This window comes from Acromyrmex echinatior, chromosome 14 (genome assembly GCF_024713525.1).
Source record: "Acromyrmex echinatior isolate Ae372 chromosome 14, ASM2471352v2, whole genome shotgun sequence".
NCBI classification, from domain to species: domain Eukaryota; kingdom Metazoa; phylum Arthropoda; class Insecta; order Hymenoptera; family Formicidae; genus Acromyrmex; species Acromyrmex echinatior.
Genome location: NC_141865.1, coordinates 3,428,098 through 3,449,156, shown reverse-complemented (window position 1 = coordinate 3,449,156; position 21,059 = coordinate 3,428,098). Strand labels below are relative to the sequence as shown.

Below are 21,059 nucleotides of genomic sequence, written 5' to 3'. Positions count from 1 at the left end.
AATATATATATATATATATATATAATATTTCCAAATTAATATTTTTATGAGAATCTTCCTATTTCTTACTTCTCATTTTATTTATTTCTTCTACAGAAATTATTAGATGTAAGATGTCTATACATTAGTCATCCCAATCTTCGCATCTCTGAAAAAATCAATCACGTAAAAAATATTAGAATTCTTTGTATTTTTAAAATTCATTCTCATAAAATTTTTTAAATATCCTTTATTTTATTATAATTAACTTTATTAATTAAAATTTTTATTTTTTGATACTAAATTAAATTTCTGTACTTATTATATATTTATATATTTTTTACATTTATTCTAAGAAAAGAGAAATTCTAAGATGTCCATATATTATTAATAACCAAGGAGTACAAAATTGTATAAACGTTTCTACCATTGTTATGTACAATTGTTATGCACTAAATTGTAGTCCTTGAAAAATTTGTATACATACTTCCTTTCCTTTATCAATTAAACAAGTTAGGAGATTTTCCGAGAAGTAACATGCGTTCTGTCTCGCATCTGAATCCAAATAATGAAAACATTCTATGACAGCTTCCTCTATCAAATCCTGTAATTCTGGATTGTGTGTATTACGTGTCATAAACTGAATGATCGAGACTTGCTCAGGGTATCCCTTTTGATCTACCTATTAAAAAGTCAGAATTGAGAAAATCAGTCTAACTATCCATTAAGTTTTGAAATAGTCTGTATATTTACCATATTTAATTCATTGAAGAAACACTGGGTGATGCACTATAATAAAATTTAATAATACTTTATGTTAATATAAATTGTTAATTTATTGTATTGTTATCAGACATATTCTAAAAAAGGGGGTGGGGAGCTTAAAAGATTTCTATTGTGATGAAAAGACATATTACTATTGACTTGAAAATTAGTGGTTTAAAAAAGTATATACAATATTTTAGAATAATACTTATATAATACTTATTAATTATTAGAGAGAGAAAAAGAAAGAGAAAAACGATTTTCTGCATAATTTCTTTAGTTTCATAAGATTAGAGATCAGAAATGTTTAATCTTTGTGTACATAGTGACTTTGTGTACATAGTGACTTTGTGTACATAGTGACTTTGTGTACATTATGACTTCTGCATGTTGGACGCGGCAAAATGGTTGCATTCAGTAGAAAAAGCAGCTTTGTAACTGTTGTAAAATTCTTCGATATGATTAATTTATATATTTACATCCATCCAAGGAATCAAAAGCAAGAACCAATTGTATCGAAGAATTACAGAAGCCATTATTGCTACAGATGATGACTGCATTTCTTTTATTTTACATTTTTTTAAATATGAATTCAAAATATGAATACTTCGAGAAAACAATATGTATGTATTCGTAATTGGAGCTCTATTAATATAAAAAAGAATAATTAAAGTTGGCTCTTGAGACAAAAACTATAAACAATAAATGAAAAAATGGACAATTAAGAGCTTAAATTTGCGGTAATTGGAGCGATTATATCAACACATATTTCTCAATACTACATATATATAATAAATACCGAACATTTCGGCTTAATTCAAGCCATTTTCAGCAGTAAGTCTATAAAATCTCTTGATAAATAATTCGAGACATCTATTAATATATCTTACTTGTTCTTGTTGCTTGCCATTCTCAAAGTTGTCATACGTCTGATCATAGCTCGATCTACCAGCTCCATTGGAATAACTGAAATCACGAGTATTGCTGCTACGAGAAGAATGACTGCTTTTTCGGTTTCCGTTTGTATAACTAATGGAATAGCGTCAATCGTTAATAGTTTTTTCTGATCGTTTCTACGATTCCTTAATTATTACATAAATATTAAGTCAGCGATACACAATGCTTGTTTTCCTACTGGATTACTAGTTGGATTAGAATCTTGCCATCTCAATACATACAGCAGCAAGAATCTAATCCAGTTAGCAATGATTTTAATATTTTTAGTTCTTATTATCTAATCATATCAGTTATTCGTGGATAATTATTTCATCTTGTTTCGCTACCGATTCTCATTAGGGTCTTTCCAAGATTGTATGTTGGAGAACTTGTTGCCGTCATTCATAATAAAGAACTTTGTACCAAACAAATCTACGCTTAAAGAGTCATCGCTATCGTCGCCTTCACTCGATGAATCATTATTGCTATGATTATCAGTTTTAGATCGTGCCTTGCAAATCTGCATAATCTTTTGATATTGATCGTGTTGAACCTGCTGAACACTTGATCTGCATTTTAATGACTGCAAACATAAAAATTTGCTGAAAGAATTGTGTATTTTTAGTCTTAGCGATGCTATAATCTTCAAATCTCATAATGCAAAAAACTTGACGCTTAATTGACCGCCAACGAGATACTATTAAAGATACTATTGAGCGCTTAGTGATTCTTTAATCAACTTTAATGTAATTGGTTCCTACATTTAGATCCAGTGAAGAACTAAAGAAAAGATCCAATATATTAAAGAATTATTAAGCGCTAACCGATTAGTTTTCTCTGTTGCACAATAAATATCAGACAAAAGTTTACCATATCAAATACTGACAGCAGAAATCAAGCATGATATCTGATGTCACAATAGTCGCGTTCAGCAGAATGTTTGTTTTGCAACTGTTGAAACTTTTATCCATCCTGATTGAATTACATTTTATATCTAAAAGTATAATCCAATCAGCGCGAAGAAAACTTCAAACAGTTGCAAAATAAACATTTTACTAAATGCAAACACTGTGATAGCGAAAACGCGGCAAAACTACAATTTATACATATAACATTTATATCAAATAATAACAGCAAAAACAGCAAAAATTGAGCATTCAGCGAAATTCACTGAAAAGAATTTCAAAACGAAGAATAATTTCAGCGAAATTCCAACAAAATTTTTCTACTAAGGAAAATGGAGATTTCCATTTACAAATTTCAAAGTGATTTTTATGTGATCTTAACAAGATTCAAGATTATAATAACATCGCTAATGCATTACTTAAAATCTTACAACTTTTATGTATTGAATTATAGAAAAAGTTCTGCGGAATTTTGTTAGCTTAAAATTACACAGAATATATTTGTTACGAAATTTTTGATTATCTGACGTGAAGCTTAAAGTTTTTTCTAAAAGTTTATTTTTAAAAAATGTTCCTACGATTTTTTGTTACCAAGTTACACGCCGATTAAATAAAAGAGCATTCTGATTTTGATTTCTCATAACTCCGTTAAAAATTATCGTATCGTAATTAATAAAACAGATTCTAAAGCTGAAACGTTGCTCTATCAAGTGTGATGTAATTGCCAGTTTAAAAAAAAATAGAATATTGTGAACATTTGAGCTAAAAATGATATTACTGTTCTTTTTTCCATTGCGCAATGGTTATAAAGATTTCAGCTTTAAGAATTGATTTTTTTAATTGCAATACGATTTTTAATGGAGTTATGAGCAATCAAAATCAGAATGCTCTTTTTTACTTAACTCGCGAATAACTCAAGAATAAAAAATCGTAAAATATCTTTAAAAAACGATTTTGTAAGTAAAAACTTTCACGATATAGATAATCGAAAAAATTCGCAAATTTTTTTTGACACGTAATGAACTTACAAGATGAGAAGAAAAATTTCCCTTTTTTCAGCTCATAATTTTCTATATATAAAAATTACAAAACTCATATAAACTCAAAAAATATAATAACTATTTGAAAGTAGAGATTTCAAGCTTTTAAAACTCTTTTTTAAAATTTAAATTTTGATCATTTTTTACGAAAATATTTATATAATTTTGAGTTAACAAAATACCGCCAAACTTTTCGGCCGAATTCAGTAGAACATTTTTCTTAAATTTATTTTCGAATTATTTAATCAGTGGAACTTTTGGAATATCCTATTGTAATTTTAAAATATTTAAAACATTTATTGGATATAATATATAATAATAAATAGCACTATTTCACATTTTTTAAATTAGAAAATAAGTAAATACATTTTACACGATCAACAGATCTCTTTCAGTTACTTACATTCGCTGATTCTAACAGCAGCAAGCAAAGATTGCATAGAACAACAAAAATTATTCTTGTCACCATTTTCATGCGAGTTCTGTCCTTTCAAATGAACTCCTCACTTTTTCAACATGTATTTATGCAATAGCTTTAAAAATGCCTGTATCATCGGTGAGACAAGTTGATAGAAATAATTATTGCAAAAATATTGTTCCATGCCGCCGGATGGAGACACGCTCGACTACTCTTTTACAATTATTCCAATTACTGATCATATTGCCGTGACCGTTGTTATAAGTAAGTCCTTTGTGTGAGAAAATCACTGGATTGTTAAAAAGAAAAAGAAACAGAAAGAGGAAAAAGATCTGATCATGGGGAAAGTGAAAGCTTCGAAGGTATGTTCGAGCGATCAATTCTCTAGCAATTGTTCACCGAAGAAGATATAATGTACATCAAGTGCTTTGTAAGTACCTGTATTATTACCGTAAAACATCCTGCGAGAAATGTCTTTCAACGAAAGATGATTAAATTATAATATTCTTCTGACATAAAAATTGTATATACAAGAGATGAGAATACAGATCGAGGAAAGCAACAGATCACGAAAATGTGAAAGTGATTAAATTATATGTTATTATATGATAAATTTCTTGGTAAAAATTTTTCTTAGAAGTCTTCATATAATTTTCACAGTTTCTATATAAATTTTAGAACTTGATGTGTGTTCATTTCGAATGTTCATTTTGTATATTTTACCATATAAAAACTGAACCTGTAAAGATTAAAAAAAAAATAATGCAAGGTTTATGAAAAGCAGCAATTTAAAGGTGCAATTTTTCTATAAATTCTTAATCAAACAGATAATTAAAAATAATGTTCAATTTTATTACTTAAACTCTGATACTATAATAAAATATAAAAAAATGAGATTTTTTTCTATTTTTTTTGTTTTTTATGTATAGTAATAATATATATAATATAATAATAATATATTTTTCTGATATTATACTTAGCATTTTTCAATATACTAATAAAAAACTATCTAATCAACGAAATAGTTTTTAATTCTAATTATTTTTCATATTAAAATCTTAAAAAACATTAAGTCAATTAAATAAATTTCGAATGTTTCGAAAACGGAGCATATATTTATATGAATATTCTATTGTTATTGTCTGATGTAAAATCAATTACTGATCAAAAATAATAAACAAAATTCTTAAACAAATAACATTCTTTTGTATATCTTGCATTTTTAGCTCATGTTATACATTATTTTCAAATTTATTTTTTATTCGGTCTATGTCTGTTCCATTTTTCTTATTGTCCTTATTATTTTTATCTCTAAATACAATTCGATGAAATTTCATTAATTTCGGTCCTTTATAGGATCGAAAAATCACTATTAAAGTGGCACTGAAACAATGTCATCTTTTGAGATAAGAAATAAAATAAAAATAATGAATTATAACAAATCTTATTCAAAGAAAAATAATTAAGATTTTAAAAATAAGCCTCCGTTCTCTAAAGATTAATTCTTAAAAGAGATATTATTATAGTATCTAGAAATAATAGAATTGTATTGTAAATAAAAGAATAAAATTATAAGAAGCTAAACTTCTTTAATTATCTATGCTTTTTTTCGTAGTTTCTTCTAAAACTTTTTTCACTCGCGATTACGTTGCCAATATATGACGATAATACAAATGGAAAAATCACACCGATACATACAAGTAATATTTCGACAATTTATTCCGATACGATGTTGAAAAGGATATCAGACCAATCACCAGATGGAAGTCGAATAGATTTTCAAATAAGGAATCATCGAGGACCAGGAACATACGTATTCGGTTTTGATACTGGACATGGGTAATATATACATTGCTCTGCCATCATTAACTATATTAATTATCGCGTATATAAAACCAATAAATCGATTAAGGAAAATTTCATAAAAATTTTCAAGAAAATGATTGAAAAAAGATCAAAATACATATATAACTCGTAGAAAAAATAGACAGTACAAAATGGAAGAGCGTCGTCGAGACGGAAGCGTCAAAGGTCGATATGGTTTTTACGATGCAAAAGGAAACCTCAGAATTGTGAACTATATAGCGGGCCCCGCTGGTGGTTACCAAGAACGCCATCATGAAACCATCACTTACAAATCTGAAACTTAACGCACGTATCTCAAATACTTTTCAAATAAAACTAATTCATGTATACCTATATCAGACATTTTACATTCAATAGAAAATAATTACTGCTGAAATAGATTGTAAGTTATACAAGTTATATAGTATTTAACAAATCGGTATAGAATTGGCTCATCGTTGTCACATCTTTGTAAAGTTTTTTTTTACGGTGATTATACTGACAAGAGGTGACCAGAGGTACACTAGATGATGGAGTCGAGGATTTTTATGCGCTTTTTACAGGCTGTTCTTGAGCGATTTAAAAAAAAGTAATACGTGTCCGGCCGTTTCAGCCATTGGTCCATAGTTTCGAAGAAATCGATTTTTTAAATAATTATTGTAATAATTTGAAAAATGTACTGTATAAATGAAAATATCTGTATTTTTATAAATTTTATTTAATATTATTAATTTTAATTACTTTTTGATTGTAATGAAATTTCATGAAATTACATATTAGTATTATAGATAATAATTAAATATTCATTTACGGAATATTTATATTAGGTGTAGTAAAAAGAAATCCATTATTTTTCCAATAGATGGCTTTAGTAATCTGTATCTCGTCTATGCGTGATACAGATTACTAAAGCCATCTATTGGAAAAATAATGGATTTCTTTTTACTACACCTAATATATTATTATCATGGTTATCGTCGTCGTTATTATTATTCACATGAACGTATAAATAAGATTGTAATGAAAACTGTTACAGTTTCTTATGAAATTAGAAATTGGAAATTATGATTAGGAACAAATAAATTATATGTTTGTAATCTTCTTTTAATTGATATTAATCGATTTATTAATAATAATAGAAAACTAATCGTGTTTTGTAGACGTACATTGTATGGGATTATATAAATTATAAAAACAAGAAAAACACATAAATATTTATAGCATTGTGAACATCTTACGAATGAATTTTAGAATGAATTTCATTTTAGAATGCAAAATTTGATTCTTATCAAAATTGATTCCTGAAAGAAGCTATTTTCATAATGTCAATCAAATCTTCTGCTTTCCGTTAGATATTAGAAAAAGTTATTGTGTCTGCAACAAAAATTCATTCGTAAGATGTTCACAATGCAATATAAATATTTGTTTTCTCTTCTTTTTATAATTTATATTTCGTACGTCTACAATGTACGTCTACACACAAAACACGATTATTTTCTATTATTATTAATAAATCGATTAATATTAATCAAAAGAAGATTACAAACATATAACTTACTTGTTCCTAATCATAATTTCCAATTTCTAATTTCATAAGAAACTGTAACACTTTTCATTACAATCTTATTTACGTTCATGTGAATAATAACGATGACGACGATGATAATAATATTAGGTGTTGGAATTAATTCGTAGCGTTTTACAAGTGATGGGAAGTACTTTCATTAATGTATTTTTTAATGCTCATGTGAAATAAATAACATTCTTTCATTAAAAAACGCTACGAATTAATTCCAACACCTAATATATAAATATTCCATAGAAAAAAAATGAATTCCTGATTCACGTATATTTTTATTCTTGAATGCTATTTACTTTTATTTAAATATAAAATGTTGTTAATCGGAAATTGTTTATTCTTGGCTATTCTAAACATAAAATATTCTTGGATAAAAACATTTATGCATTTCTTTAAGAATTCATTTTTTTGTTTGTCTATAAATAAGTATTTAATTATTATCTATAATACTGTAATGTCATGAAATTTCATTATAATAAAAAAATAATTAAAAGTAATAAAATTAAATAAAATTTATAAAAATACAGATATTTTCATTTATATACGTTTTTCAAATTATTACAATAATTATTTAAAAAATCGATTTCTTCGAAACTATGGGTCAATGGCTGAAACAGTCGGATACATATCGTTTTTTTTTCGCTCAAGAATAGCCTGTAAAAAGTGCATCAAAGTCCCCGACTTCATCATCTGATATTCTTCTTGTGAGTCAAATTAACATCAAATTATTTAATGCAAATTGATGTTGCGAACTAAAGCTATTATTTAATGCAAATTGATGTTGCCAACTATCCATCTGATACGGACAAAAAAATATGAAATATACTTTGAACATTATAGAATATGTTTTATTAATGTTAACGTTATGATTAAAAAAAATCTTCATTTTTAACTTTTTTAAAATTTTACGTTAAAATTTTTAAGTGATATTTCTAAAATGTGATACTTTCAAATAAAACACATATCCGATTCATTGCCGATTTCTGTAGAATGTGCATTTTTTCAAGAAAAAAATCTTAACTTGTGGCTTGAAAAAATTTTAATTGATTTTTTTCAAGAAAAAAATCTTAACTTGTGATTTGAAAAAATTTTAATTGATAAGACCAACCTTTATCTAGGTATGTTTCCAACACTGATCAAAGTTTATACGGCTCGATTTATGTCAAAATTATAACATCGATGTTATAACTATTGATATTAGATGCTATGTAAATTACTTTACGACGAAGTTACTACATTAATATAATAATTTCATCGTAAAATATCGTTAACAGGGCATCTAATATCAATAGTTATAACTTCAGAATAAATTGGGCCGTAAACATGATTTATAACGTTATAGAGATAAAAGATAGTCTTGGTGATTCTGTGCACTAAAGTAGATTTGTCTGTTTCTACCAATGTAGAAATACTTTAATTTCGATTCTTGCACTCTTCATCTTTTTCTAATGCTTGAAACTAGAAAAAGATGAAGAAACAGTTGAACCAAGTTAGTTAAAACTAAACTACTTTGGAAGACATTAATAATCGAAGCAATCACAGACAGTTGAACACATTGATGATGTAATTTTGCAAAATGGAATTAATAGATAATAACAGAATCATTCTCATATATAATGATAAAGTTAAACACATATGATAATAAGGCAGAAATTAAATTAGCAACATTTTTTAAAAATACAATGAACCTTTTAAAATTGCGAATTAATTTCATCATTGAAATATATGTATATAAATTCTAAAATTGTTTAACATCCTACATTGTTTACAAGGGTAACACAGCTAGATAAGACAGCTTAACAAGGGTATCTATCAATACTTATATTTACTGTTAATAAATTACTGGAAGTTAATATTTCTCTGATGCTGAATCCATTGCGCATGTGCAAAAAATTGGATTTTTATCGGAACACTGAAGGCATTTTATATAAATAACTGTTGCCTATGATTGGGATTAAATCGTTTATTTAACAATAACAATTGCTATATACGAAAAAAATAACGCAAAAAAGATGTAAACGTCATATAATATATAATACCAATTATATATATATATATATATATATTATATATATATATATATATATATATATATATACATATACATACATACATACATACATACATACATACATACACACACACCACACGCACGTACGCATACACACACGCACACACATATATATACACACGTATATGTGTATGTATATACAAGGTCCTGGAATCAAAATATCACAAGAAAATTTTAGAAAAATTAAATAAAAAAGTTATGTATACAATTTTTATTTTAAGTAGTTTTTGAAATTTGAAAGGTTTTAAATGTAACCAATTATAGCTTATATTTAGACAGTCACCTGTTCATGAATCGAGTGTATGGTACCATTATAGCGTTTTTCTTTGGCTACACTAGTACATTTATAGCGTTTTCCACTATGAAAAGTGATGCAACACCAGCGCTGAGCTAGGTTTCGATGAAAACTGCACTAATAGTGCAATAATAGTGCAAGTTTAGTGCGATTCAATGGATATCACAAGATATTCATATTTAACACCCCTAAAAATATATATAACTATGTCAAATTTAAATATTACTTGTTTTACAATATTCTGATTCATTTATCTATTTAAGACATTTTTTTTTAATTAATTTTTTACGTTTGAAGAGTTTTAAACGTCAAAATATTATTGCGTAACTATTATTAGAAATATCAAAACTAATACAATGTTGTTATGACATTAATTAGAATAATGTAATATTATAACATAATATCATACTTTAGCACAATCTCAATTTCAACTTGCATTGGTGTCCACTGACTTTAAACTTTCACGGTGGAAAAAAAGTTGAACTCAGTGCAAGTTTTTGCACCAGTTTCATCAATGGAACATTAAACACTAAAAAAATATGTGAACTGGTTTTCACAGTGGAACAATAAAATTGCACTCAGTATGCACTAGTATTGCACTAGTTCTCCCAATAGGAAACGCTATTAGACAATGTAGCATGTTTCCATGGCTGATCGTAGGCGAACTCATTTGACGTACCATATTTCCGTGACTACGGTGTAGTGCAAGCACGAAGTGAGATTTTGTTACACCATCTCAACAAAGGGATGATGTAGAGCCAGTGTGACATTTAAAATTTGAAAATGAAAGTCAACCGGGAGCAGGAAGACTTCACCCAGTGCATCTCAAGGAAAAACATTATTAATAAATGTGCACTTCAGCGTTCAAACGCAATTGGTCCATATTTAAACTATTATTATTTCACAAAACTATTGCTTAAAATAAAAATTTACAAATAACTGTTTTACTTAATTTTTTAGAAACTTTCTTAATGTTGTGTTTTTATTGTATTTAAATTTTGGAATACTCTGTATATTGAGTAAGTCTATGTGTTAAATATTTAATCCATACAGAAAACGCATTTGTTGCACGTGCGCTTGAGCGCACTGAATGGATTACACAAGAGTATAAATCAAATATATATGTATCTGTCAAATATATACGTAATCTTCTTTCTTGTCACTCTTTTCATCCAAATCGTATAATCGTATAATCTGTTTCTTCGATCCTTGTTTTGACACTTCTATTTTTTTTACGAGAATCATCTCTCATAAAGCAATTGCTTTGAAATTATTTGTCCTTTTTTGTATCCTCCGTACCATACGATGAACTCTTGCTTATTTCCGACATTCCGAGAGTTTTGTACATTAGCATATAAACTGTAATTTAATTTGTTCCGTTTAAAATGATACAACATTTAAAATGAATTGAGGTATCTTTTATAATTTAATGACATTGTACAGGATGTTCCAGACAGAATGATATTCGCCAAATATTTCATGTGCTGATAGAGCGGACTAAAATTGAGTCGAAAAGTTCTCTACCATTTTACAATTTTCGCAATAGTTAACAAGATATTAATTACTAAACATCAGCTGAATATTGGTTTTTAATATTTTTTTACTCAAGTACTATCAATTTTACAGAAAAACAGCAAGTGACAAAATTTGTTTATTTTCTTCTCATAAAGTTCTGAGGATTTTTTAGTGCATTTTCTCATGTCGATAAAAATAGTTGCCAATAATGCAGTACTAAAAAGTCGACAAAAAATTCTGAAAAAATTCTTAGTTCTATTAAAAGAAAATTAACAATTTTTCTCTTGCTGTTTTTCTGTAAGGTTGATAGCACTTGAGTAAAAAAATGATTAAAACCAATATTCAACGATTTTTAATAATTAATATCTTGTTAATTATTGTGAAAATTGCAAAATAGTATGACTTTTCGACTCAGTTTAATTCGCTCTATCCGCACATGATGTTTGACGATTATTCTGGAACACTCTGTATGTGTATGTTATGTATATACATACATACATGTATATATATATATATATATATATATATATATATATACATACATATATAAATATATATAACGTAAACAATGGAATAGCAAGCAAATCAAACAATTAGACTTAAGACTCTGACTAGTTCGCATGCGATTCAAAATCAGTCAGCGATCTGTGGCGAAATGTGGCGAAATCATAGTCACACACCAAGCATAAACCTATGTATATGTGCTCTTGGGGTGCCGAAAGCGAGCACATGTACATACATAAGCTTGTGTTGTATGTGTTGCAGCGTCTTACCACGATAAATGGCTCAACTTATAAGCATGGAAAAGTGACATTTTGACGATAAAATTTATGCTGCAAGTCGTTTGGTTATTATTTACTTAATTGTGAAAAATGTAACGTATCTTGTACTTATGAAAGTCCTAAAAATGAGTAGAAACTATAATTATCCTGGAATTTTATAAAAGCGTATATTTCATTCATTTCAACAGTTGTTCAAATCGTGTGTTTCTGCCCGAAATTAGGCTCACTTTACCTGCCTTTTACAATCATTTTCTGATTATTAAGGGAGAAAAAAAATTTCTGTCCATTTTTATAGATATTTTAAAGTAATCTCGTCATTTAGATTTATCTAAATTGTCTTTATTTACAAATGGCATGCAGCATAAATTAACGTGTTGTTCCTCGCTTCTGATATTATGATTCTAACATGGCCGCCACGATTAGCCAGGAGTCTTAAGCCCGATCTATATAAGACACAGAACGCGGATCGCAAAATTAGAAACTAATCTAACGTATTTTAATTATAATACAGTAGTTATATAGTTTTGTAGGACACAAAACGCAGGACGCAGAAAGTTGAATGAATTTCAACTTTTGCGTCCTGTGTTCTACGTATTGTCTGCAACCTATTAACAAACTGAAATATATTTCACTTGCGACCTGCGACCTGCGTTCTGCGTCTTATGTAGATCAGGTTTTAAAAAGTCTAATTCAAATCGTAATATATGTACACGCAAACACGCACGCACGCATATATATATATATATATATATATATATATATATATATATATATATATATGTACAAGGTATTTAAAAAACTATTCAGTGTTTTTATGATAGATAATACACACTGTATTGAGTAAAAAAATCTTAATAAATATGGATCAAAAGCCATTTCAGAGACATATGTAAACATATTAGCATCGTGACTGACTTACTGGCTCCTACGTTTCGCATGCAATGTTTAATTCAGTGATTTATAAACCGCATTTTGTCTTCATTTAATTTCCACAAAAACTTTATAACAGAAGATTTTAACGGAAATCATAATTGTGTAATCAAATAATATAATTAATTAATGGTATATTACACATTTTCTATCTGATATGCAATCTATATTTACATTATTTATAAATGCTGAATAGTTTTTTTAACACTGCACATAAATAATATGTAAATAATATACTATAAATAATATGTAAATAATATACAGGATGTTCTGCAAATACCGGATTACTTTTTAATAGCGTATATTTGAGATAATTTTGAGTCAAAAATCCTAATACGAAAATATCAAGACTATAATACTTTTTAAATTAATTAAAGTTTACTAATCACGAAACTAAATTTTGCGCATTCAGGCATATTGATATAATAAGTGGTAAAAATGCTCCACGAAGATTCTCTCGATAATAATTTTAAAATTATTGTACAAATGCAATGATATTTTTGTTAAGGAAATGTTCTTGCTTCTATACAAAATCTGTTTGTATACTATGTACGTATAATTAGTAGTGAAACATACCACAAAATATTTCAGTTCAATAGTGAAATATTATGACATATGTTAAAATAAATTCGTAATCATACTTGTTTGTTTTGTATGGTAAACATTTATGTAATAATATTAATAGATTATTTTTGATGTGAAAAAAATTAAATATTGTATATTGCTAAAGTGAGACTTAAACATATTCAATATTCATTTAATCAACATATTGAAATATCTCAAGAAATATAAGATACGGAAAACTTCAGACAAAAGTTGCTCAGTTGCTAGGGGAAAAGAAGATGATGACCTTGGTTGAGGAAAATGTCCTTAAGGTTAGATCAAGATTATATAAAATTTTTTAATTTTTTGAAACTTACATTTTTTATTTCATATTCATGTTAGCTGACTTCAAAATCTTTCCAAAACACTATAAGAAAGTTTTCATTAAGTACTGTACAAGTTATGGGACTTGAAAGTTAACAAATTAACGCCGAACGCATCCCGTTTGACCGTGTTATATTGACAATTAATTATTATGACAATAAATAATGGGCAATTTTCTTAATGCAGCCGAATCTTTGTGTTGGTGCGATTAATTTTCTCTAAGGTACACGAAAGTGATTTGAAGCTAGACAATCTATACGCGAGTCAGATCTTACGGTAACATGTTCAGTAGCTTATATAATAAAATTACAAGGTAATTTTAATGAATGTATATCGATAAAATGTTTCGTGCAAAATTTTTCTAACTTCAAGGTCATTTTAACATAAGATAGTGCTATTGGTTTAACTGTGAGTACATGCCAAAGGTCACATGGAAATGCCATTAAAATCCTACAACTTTCGTTAAAAACATTTCTCAAGAAAATATACATTTTTTGAAAAATGAGTTCAATATCGTCATTCTATTGTTTTTATTACGTGCGCGCGCGGATGTGAATACATATGTATGTATATATATATATGTATATATATATATGTATATACATATATATATATATATACTTGCTACATCCAGAATTTAATTAAAACATAATTTTTAATATACAATTATATAATGATTATTTTTTGTAAATTGCTGAATGTGAATAATTTAGTGTAATTAGAGTTGAAAATAATGATAACGTAATTAAGTGAATATAAAGAATACTACTTACATACAAAGATAACTCCGACCGCGACACTAATGCCAAAGATCGAGCCAGATAGCAGGAGCCTTAGGAGGTAATATAGCATTGGTACAAGAACAACTATTGCCCAGCAAATAGTGTTAACAAGGGAATAGTATCTTCTCTTTAGCCTGAACGAACCTATCCTAGGTACTCCGCTCGTAGCAAAAAAATCACCGGTCTCATAGAAACTCTTCGCCATACGATCCTATCAAACAAAAATTTCATCTAACGTTACCATGTCATATTGTCATGGTCTAAGTAATAAATCAAGTCATTTAACAAAGATCAATTCTCTTGTTGTTCTACTCGATTTAATCGCAAACTTATGACCACTTTATCCTAATGCTCACAGAAAAAAGTCTAATGTTCTTTTTGTACTTGAAAATACTCAAATTGGATAAAGCGTAAAAGCAAGTCAATTACATATGGTTCTATCTTTATTGAACAGATGACTACTCAACTCTTAATTTAATTCAGATTAACTCTTTCTACTCAAACTTAGAAAGCAATATTATGTACAGTTACAGAATTATATTTCTACCAAAATAGTACAAACTTTTCTATCTGATTCAAGGAGCAATGAAAATTTAATACTACCTTTTGCTGATAAAGCGTCTGCAGCCATTCAGCAGCCGCTTCATCTCCTTCTGGTACTTCCTCAGTTGGAATTCTTTTAGCATACATATGTCCTTCGAGCCGTTTTCCAAAAAGAAGATTTTTCATAGTCGGTTTCACAGGATCAGATAACTTGAATCCTATCTGAATATCATAGATGGCCGTTGCTTTGCCTCTCATATGTGGAATGCTGGCGGTAAAGCCCTTTGTGCGTGGCGTTAAATGATATTTTAATACTGGCAGACCTTTTTCGATGGCAAATTTCTGACTAGCTTCTAGCTTTTTCGGCGTAAAGCGCGTACCCTCGGGATAGAGCAGCAACTATAATTAATTTACATATCCATTTTTATAACTATACAATTATTTTTAACAGCACATCAAATACTCTGAAATCATTAGAATTACTTGCTCTGAAGTAGTTAATACGCACACGTTTGGATTTAAAAAATGGTAAGATATACTCACCCACATTGTATCAGGATACTCGAGAAGCTCCTTGATTTGAAATTTAATATTCTTTTTATCTTTCTCCCAACTCCTCTCAAGGAAGATACACTCAGCGAATTTCCATGACCATCCCAGCGTAGGAATATATTGTAACGACTTCTTAGCATAAGCTTTACAGTTCTAAAAAATATATATTTTTCAAAATGTTCTTGTATCAATATATATATATATATATATATATATATATAAATACATATATATATATAAATACATTACATGCACGTACGCACATATGTGTATATATGTATCATGTATTTAAAAATTTATTTTCAAAGATTACATACACCTAGCAATCTCAAGCGATCACATAACAGCCAACCTATTAACCAATCAGTTTCGTAACTATGATTCATCAGAAGGTAACCGTGTTCATTACCGAAATATTTATCAAAGTCCTTCTTATCTATATATAATGTCAGGTCCGATTCTGCCCACCATTCTGCCATAAATACCAATTCTGATGGAGATAAATGTTTAGAACATATTAATTTTTTAGAAATACAACAAAAACTGTAATATAAAATAAATAAACTTACGACAATAAAAGGAATAACAGAGATAATAGTTAATCTTGCGGTAGAAATACTTTGAAAAGGGCTTCAGTCCAAGGTATAAAATGCATTGGAAGAAATTTATTATCAAGCCGGATGTAAAAAATGTGATGGCAAACAAAAGATGTATCACCAACCATTGCTTCACAAAGGCAAGAACTCTCATTGTGATAAGCAAATAATACTAGACCGTATGTTTTATAGAAAACATAAATATTTGGTTTGTCTGCCTGCAACAAAAACAAACAAGTGTTTAAAGATAAAAAGATAGAATTGCTCATATATAAAATTCCTTACAATTCCAATTTCTTTATAAAATTCAATGAATACAATTGAGGAAATAGACGGAATAAAGGCAATTTTATTTACTCTTTTTCCTAAGATTAACTTTTTTATAATATCGATCGTAATAGGGAAATATTGTAACATGTAACTTCTTAAAGACATTACATAAATTCATTTGATACTCTACCTATTTATGTATAACAAGTTATTCTAATTTTTATCAAAATAAAGATTTTGTAATTAATAGGCTTTTATTCCGTCCCCTCAATTATAATTATTGTACCCATAATTGCCATTGTGTAAAAGGAAAATTTCAAAATAATATTATTGTATTTGACATTAGACAATTACATGTGCAAGTATATGCAAACAACTTGCCTGAAAGCGAAAAAAACAATTGTCGCTATGTACAATTTTCTGATCACTGGATGCTGTTACATATAATAGAAATTATAATGTACTGATTTTTGTTAATTGGCTTATCAATTAATTTGGCATGGAAAAAGAAGCAAATCATATGATAAAAAAGATAAACTATTTACATGAATCATATATTGAAATAAACACAAATAATAACAAGTAGTCAGTATACTTTTACTTGGAGGGATAAGATATAAAAATAGAGAATTATTACATATGCAATAGGTTTTTATGAGTTCATTTGTTTTTTAAACAGAGATCATTTTTACAAGTTTATGTTAAAAACTATATATAAACTATACTACAACTATACTAATGTATTATTTATAATATCAACCAAATGGGCATTTCATATTTTTCCATTTTCTTAATTTTCTTCATATAGAACAAAAATTTCTTCTCCAGCTAAAATAAAAGAAAAAACGCAAATAGCTGTGAGAAACAACAAATTGGTATTAAAAATAAAAAAATTGTAAATAAAAAATTTTTTATTACCATATATATAGGTTATTTCTTCACATAATATAAATGATTCTAAATATATATAACTATATACAGGGTGTTTGGAAAGTAATGATAAATCTTTCGCATAGGGGGCAGAATGGACTAAACTGAAAAGAAAAGTTCTCTACCATTTTGCAATTTTCGCAATAGTTAATAAGATATTAATTGCTAAAAATTACCGAAAATTGGTCTTCAATAATTTTTTACTCAAATACTATCAACTTTACATAAAAAGTAAAAGACAAAAATTGTTATCTTCTTCTCATAAAATTCTGAGAATTTTTTCAGAATCTTTTAATATCGTATTTTCTCATGTTGGTAAAAATAAGAAAATGCAGTCTTAAAAAGTTGATAAAAAATTCTGAAAAAATTGTTAGAGTTCTATGAGAAGAAAATAAATAATTTTTATCTCTTGCAGTTTTTCTGTAAAGTTGATAGATGATAATTTGAGTAAAAAATTGAAGATTTTCGATAATTTTTAACAATTAATATCTAATTAACTATTGCTAAAATCATAAAATGGTAGAGAACTTTTTTTCAGTTTAGTCCATTCTGCCCCTATGCAAAAGATTTATCATTATTTTCCAAACACCTTGTATAAACAAAAAGTAGTTTCTTATATTTGAATAATGTATAAGAATGTGATGAGATCTACAAATTATATTTTCGAAATTTAAATTCAGATCGTATGTTTACATTCATCTCTCTTGTAAGTTTCAAAGTCATAATTTGAAGATCTCATTCTTATAAATTATTTAAATATGTTACTTTTTATATGGATATGGATTTAAATTCATTTATATTAGGTGTTGGAATTAATTCGTAGCGTTTTTAATGAAAGAATGTTATTTATTTCACATGAGCATTAAAAAATACATTAATGAAAGTACTTCCCATCACTTGTAAAACGCTACGAATTAATTCCAACACCTAATATACACGAAGAGTGACCTACTTAATAATTGTAATTTATAATTAACAATTTACAATTTGTTTTAGTTTTTCATACAGATTTTCCAGCTATTTGCATGTAACTTCTTTTATTCTGGAGAAGGATTTTCTATTCTGTATAACGAAAACGAAATGAATAGAAAAATACGCAAAATGCGTGTTCTGTCGATAACTCCAGTATCCCTTTAAAGCTCTTGAATACAGTGAATCATCGAAAAAAAGGTATTGCAATTTTTCTTTGACCTACTATACTCACCTCAGCCATATTAAATCGTGACATCATAAGCAAGAAGTAATACATTTGCATGTCATTTGTAAATAAAGACAATTTGAATAAAACGGAGTAATGAGATCGCTGTAAAACTCTTTTAAAAATCCTTCTTCTTCTTAACAATCAGTAAATAATCGAAAAAGTTCGTGAAGTGAAAATAGACTAAGCATGTATATTGAGTAAAATCTAATAAATGCATTTTATGTACTATTTATTGCTTACGGGAAAGGGAGGGCGGGATAATGATAGTCTCGGCCCATTTGAAATAATTTTATTATTCCGTTATATCCAATGTCTTTATTTATAAATGTCATATAAGAAAAGTCAACATGTTCACTTATGACTCACTTATAACATCATGATTCAATATAGCTGTGATGAGTACTTAGGAGTCTTGAACTTTCATATCAGTATTTAATAAAAACAAAATATAAATCTGTAAAAAATTTCATGATTCATAACATTAGCTTCAATAAAGATCAAATTCAGCTTTCCAAGGACAATTAAAATTAATAAATTAAATTTGACATTAAATTCTTAAGATACTTTACTTAATTACAATGTTTTATCGTACAAGTTGTACAAACTTAACAAGTGCTAATGAAAGAATCTGAAAAAATAATTATCATTATCATGTAAAAAGAGTAAGTGTAACATTGTGCATAGTGACCACAGTATAACCAGTAGAGATACTCCATGTTAGCACCTTTGATCTCTGTGTCGCAGTTGTGTGAGCATCCGTCATGTTAACATTTAAATAATCAAGGGCCGAATAGAGAATGCCTTATAAGTAATAATATCATCACACACACACACACACAGAGAGAGAGAGAAAGAGAGCGTACACACACCTACACCCACACCCACCCACCCACCCACCCACACACACACACACACACCACATAATTACTGCATTGGTAATACTGCATATAATATAACTTTTCTTTGTTTTATCTTTTTTTTTATATTTAAAACAGCTTCCACAAACTGTTTTCTTCTCTGTATACATATGGGATGCATGTGATAATGCATCATGAAAAAGAACCAACAGAATACAGCCATATACGTTACTGTTGTCTTGCATTTCATTGGATCCAGCTCAAAACAAAAGTTGTGCAGTCATATCTGTGCAGACTCACATTTTTTCGCGAGTGTCCCCACTGATTATACTGTGATGACAGCTGAATATAATTTAGAGCAAATTTCTGATTGTCATATTTTTTCTAATACCGGCTTTGTATTATAAAATTTCGGATAAAATTGTTCACAAATGTTGTCACTACTTTGAATGACTATACATCTTTGAAATTGATTCCCCTGGTCTTCTTACATCATTATAATAATATTATACAATGTTTTATAAGGTCCTTCCAAACAATCCTAAATATCAGAATTATATCTGAATTATATCTTAACAGACTAACTTGGCACTGTGAAAAAACTATAATCTAGAAAACTAATAAATAACGAATATTTGTATATACATAATTTGATAGTGATAAAAGTAAAATTTAACATGTGTTTATCATATAATACAGAACATAAAACAGTTTACATAAAACACAAAGTTCTATGTTTGAAAGTTTCATCATATTAGGATTTGCAGTACATATAACGTTGACGTACTCTACGATCTCATTTGTCTAAGAGTACACTCCAAAACATTTTCCGCGAGGAAAATTTTATTCGAAATATATAGCATACATATATTATAATATATAGAGTAAAATATTCGGAGAGAACGTTTTGGAATGTAGCCTTATCAAATGAACAGAATAAGCGTGCCGTAACGTTTAAAAGAGATTGAGACATTTTTATCATAGGTACACCGCAACGAAAACAATGTGTATCTCTGAAAACCCGAAAATTTTTTTTGCAGATTATACAGAGCAGACGAAAACGTCGTATCTTACCTTAATTCAGCATCCCAGGCAAGAGAAAGTGTGCGTGTGGAAGAGAACTGTGCATGTGCCAGGCGTAGAATGCGGAAGTGCGAAGTTCGAAAATTCACTAACAGTGAATTGATGGTGCGCTTTTGTGCGTGCCTCGACAGTGCCTTGACGTTGGCGCTCCGTACTCCGTTCCTCTCATCAGGAGAATCGGAACCCCTCCATGCTGTGGGTGCGTGAACACTAGCAATTGTCATGGTGGAAGAAAACAAATGAGACAATGCGCATAAC

At 28.1% G+C, this 21,059-nt stretch overlaps 2 protein-coding genes across 7 annotated transcripts; both read right to left on the bottom strand.

The window, feature by feature from the left end:
- Positions 1–35: 35 nt before the first annotated feature.
- Positions 36–4,112, bottom strand: Obp59a (Odorant-binding protein 59a). 2 transcript variants are annotated; one of them, XM_087412940.1, is made up of 6 exons: positions 4,029–4,112; positions 2,028–2,263; positions 1,635–1,773; positions 733–768; positions 467–661; positions 36–148 (listed from the first exon to the last, which is right to left on the bottom strand). In XM_087412940.1, exons 1-6 carry the CDS (start codon positions 4,098–4,100, stop codon positions 125–127), a joined length of 702 nt encoding a protein of 233 aa, XP_087269066.1. In that variant the 5' UTR covers positions 4,101–4,112; the 3' UTR covers positions 36–124. The 2 variants fall into 2 exon arrangements, with proteins under 2 accessions (XP_087269066.1, XP_087269068.1); XM_087412942.1 differs by having other exon boundaries at positions 1,635–1,710.
- On the bottom strand, positions 3,921–21,059 carry LOC105146694 (1-acyl-sn-glycerol-3-phosphate acyltransferase gamma). Of its 5 annotated transcripts, none has more exons than XM_087412939.1 (7): positions 20,793–21,059; positions 16,434–16,678; positions 16,182–16,354; positions 15,856–16,017; positions 15,373–15,711; positions 14,761–14,980; positions 3,921–6,188 (listed from the first exon to the last, which is right to left on the bottom strand). In XM_087412939.1, exons 2-7 carry the CDS (start codon positions 16,612–16,614, stop codon positions 6,175–6,177), a joined length of 1,089 nt encoding a protein of 362 aa, XP_087269065.1. In that variant the 5' UTR covers positions 16,615–16,678; positions 20,793–21,059; the 3' UTR covers positions 3,921–6,174. The 5 variants fall into 5 exon arrangements, with proteins under 5 accessions (XP_087269065.1, XP_087269062.1, XP_011055419.1 ...); XM_087412936.1 differs by lacking the exon at positions 3,921–6,188 and adding an exon at positions 9,416–11,192 and having other exon boundaries at positions 16,434–16,674; positions 20,793–21,055; XM_011057117.2 differs by lacking the exon at positions 3,921–6,188 and adding an exon at positions 9,416–11,192 and having other exon boundaries at positions 20,793–21,054.

Coding starts and splice junctions, on each gene's coding strand:
- Obp59a (XM_087412940.1), bottom strand. CDS start 4,100: ATGAAAATGGTGACAAGAATAATTTTTGTTGTTCTATGCAATCTTTGC. Junction 769..1,634: donor ATGGCAAGCAACAAGAACAA/GTAAGATATATT, acceptor ATTTTATTATAG/TGCATCACCCAGTGTTTCTT. Junction 149..466: donor TAATTGATAAAGGAAAGGAA/GTATGTATACAA, acceptor TGATTTTTTCAG/AGATGCGAAGATTGGGATGA.
- LOC105146694 (XM_087412936.1), bottom strand. CDS start 16,614: ATGAGAGTTCTTGCCTTTGTGAAGCAATGGTTGGTGATACATCTTTTG. Junction 16,355..16,433: donor CTGTTATTCCTTTTATTGTC/GTAAGTTTATTT, acceptor TATCTCCATCAG/AATTGGTATTTATGGCAGAA. Junction 16,018..16,181: donor ATCGCTTGAGATTGCTAGGT/GTATGTAATCTT, acceptor TATATTTTTTAG/AACTGTAAAGCTTATGCTAA.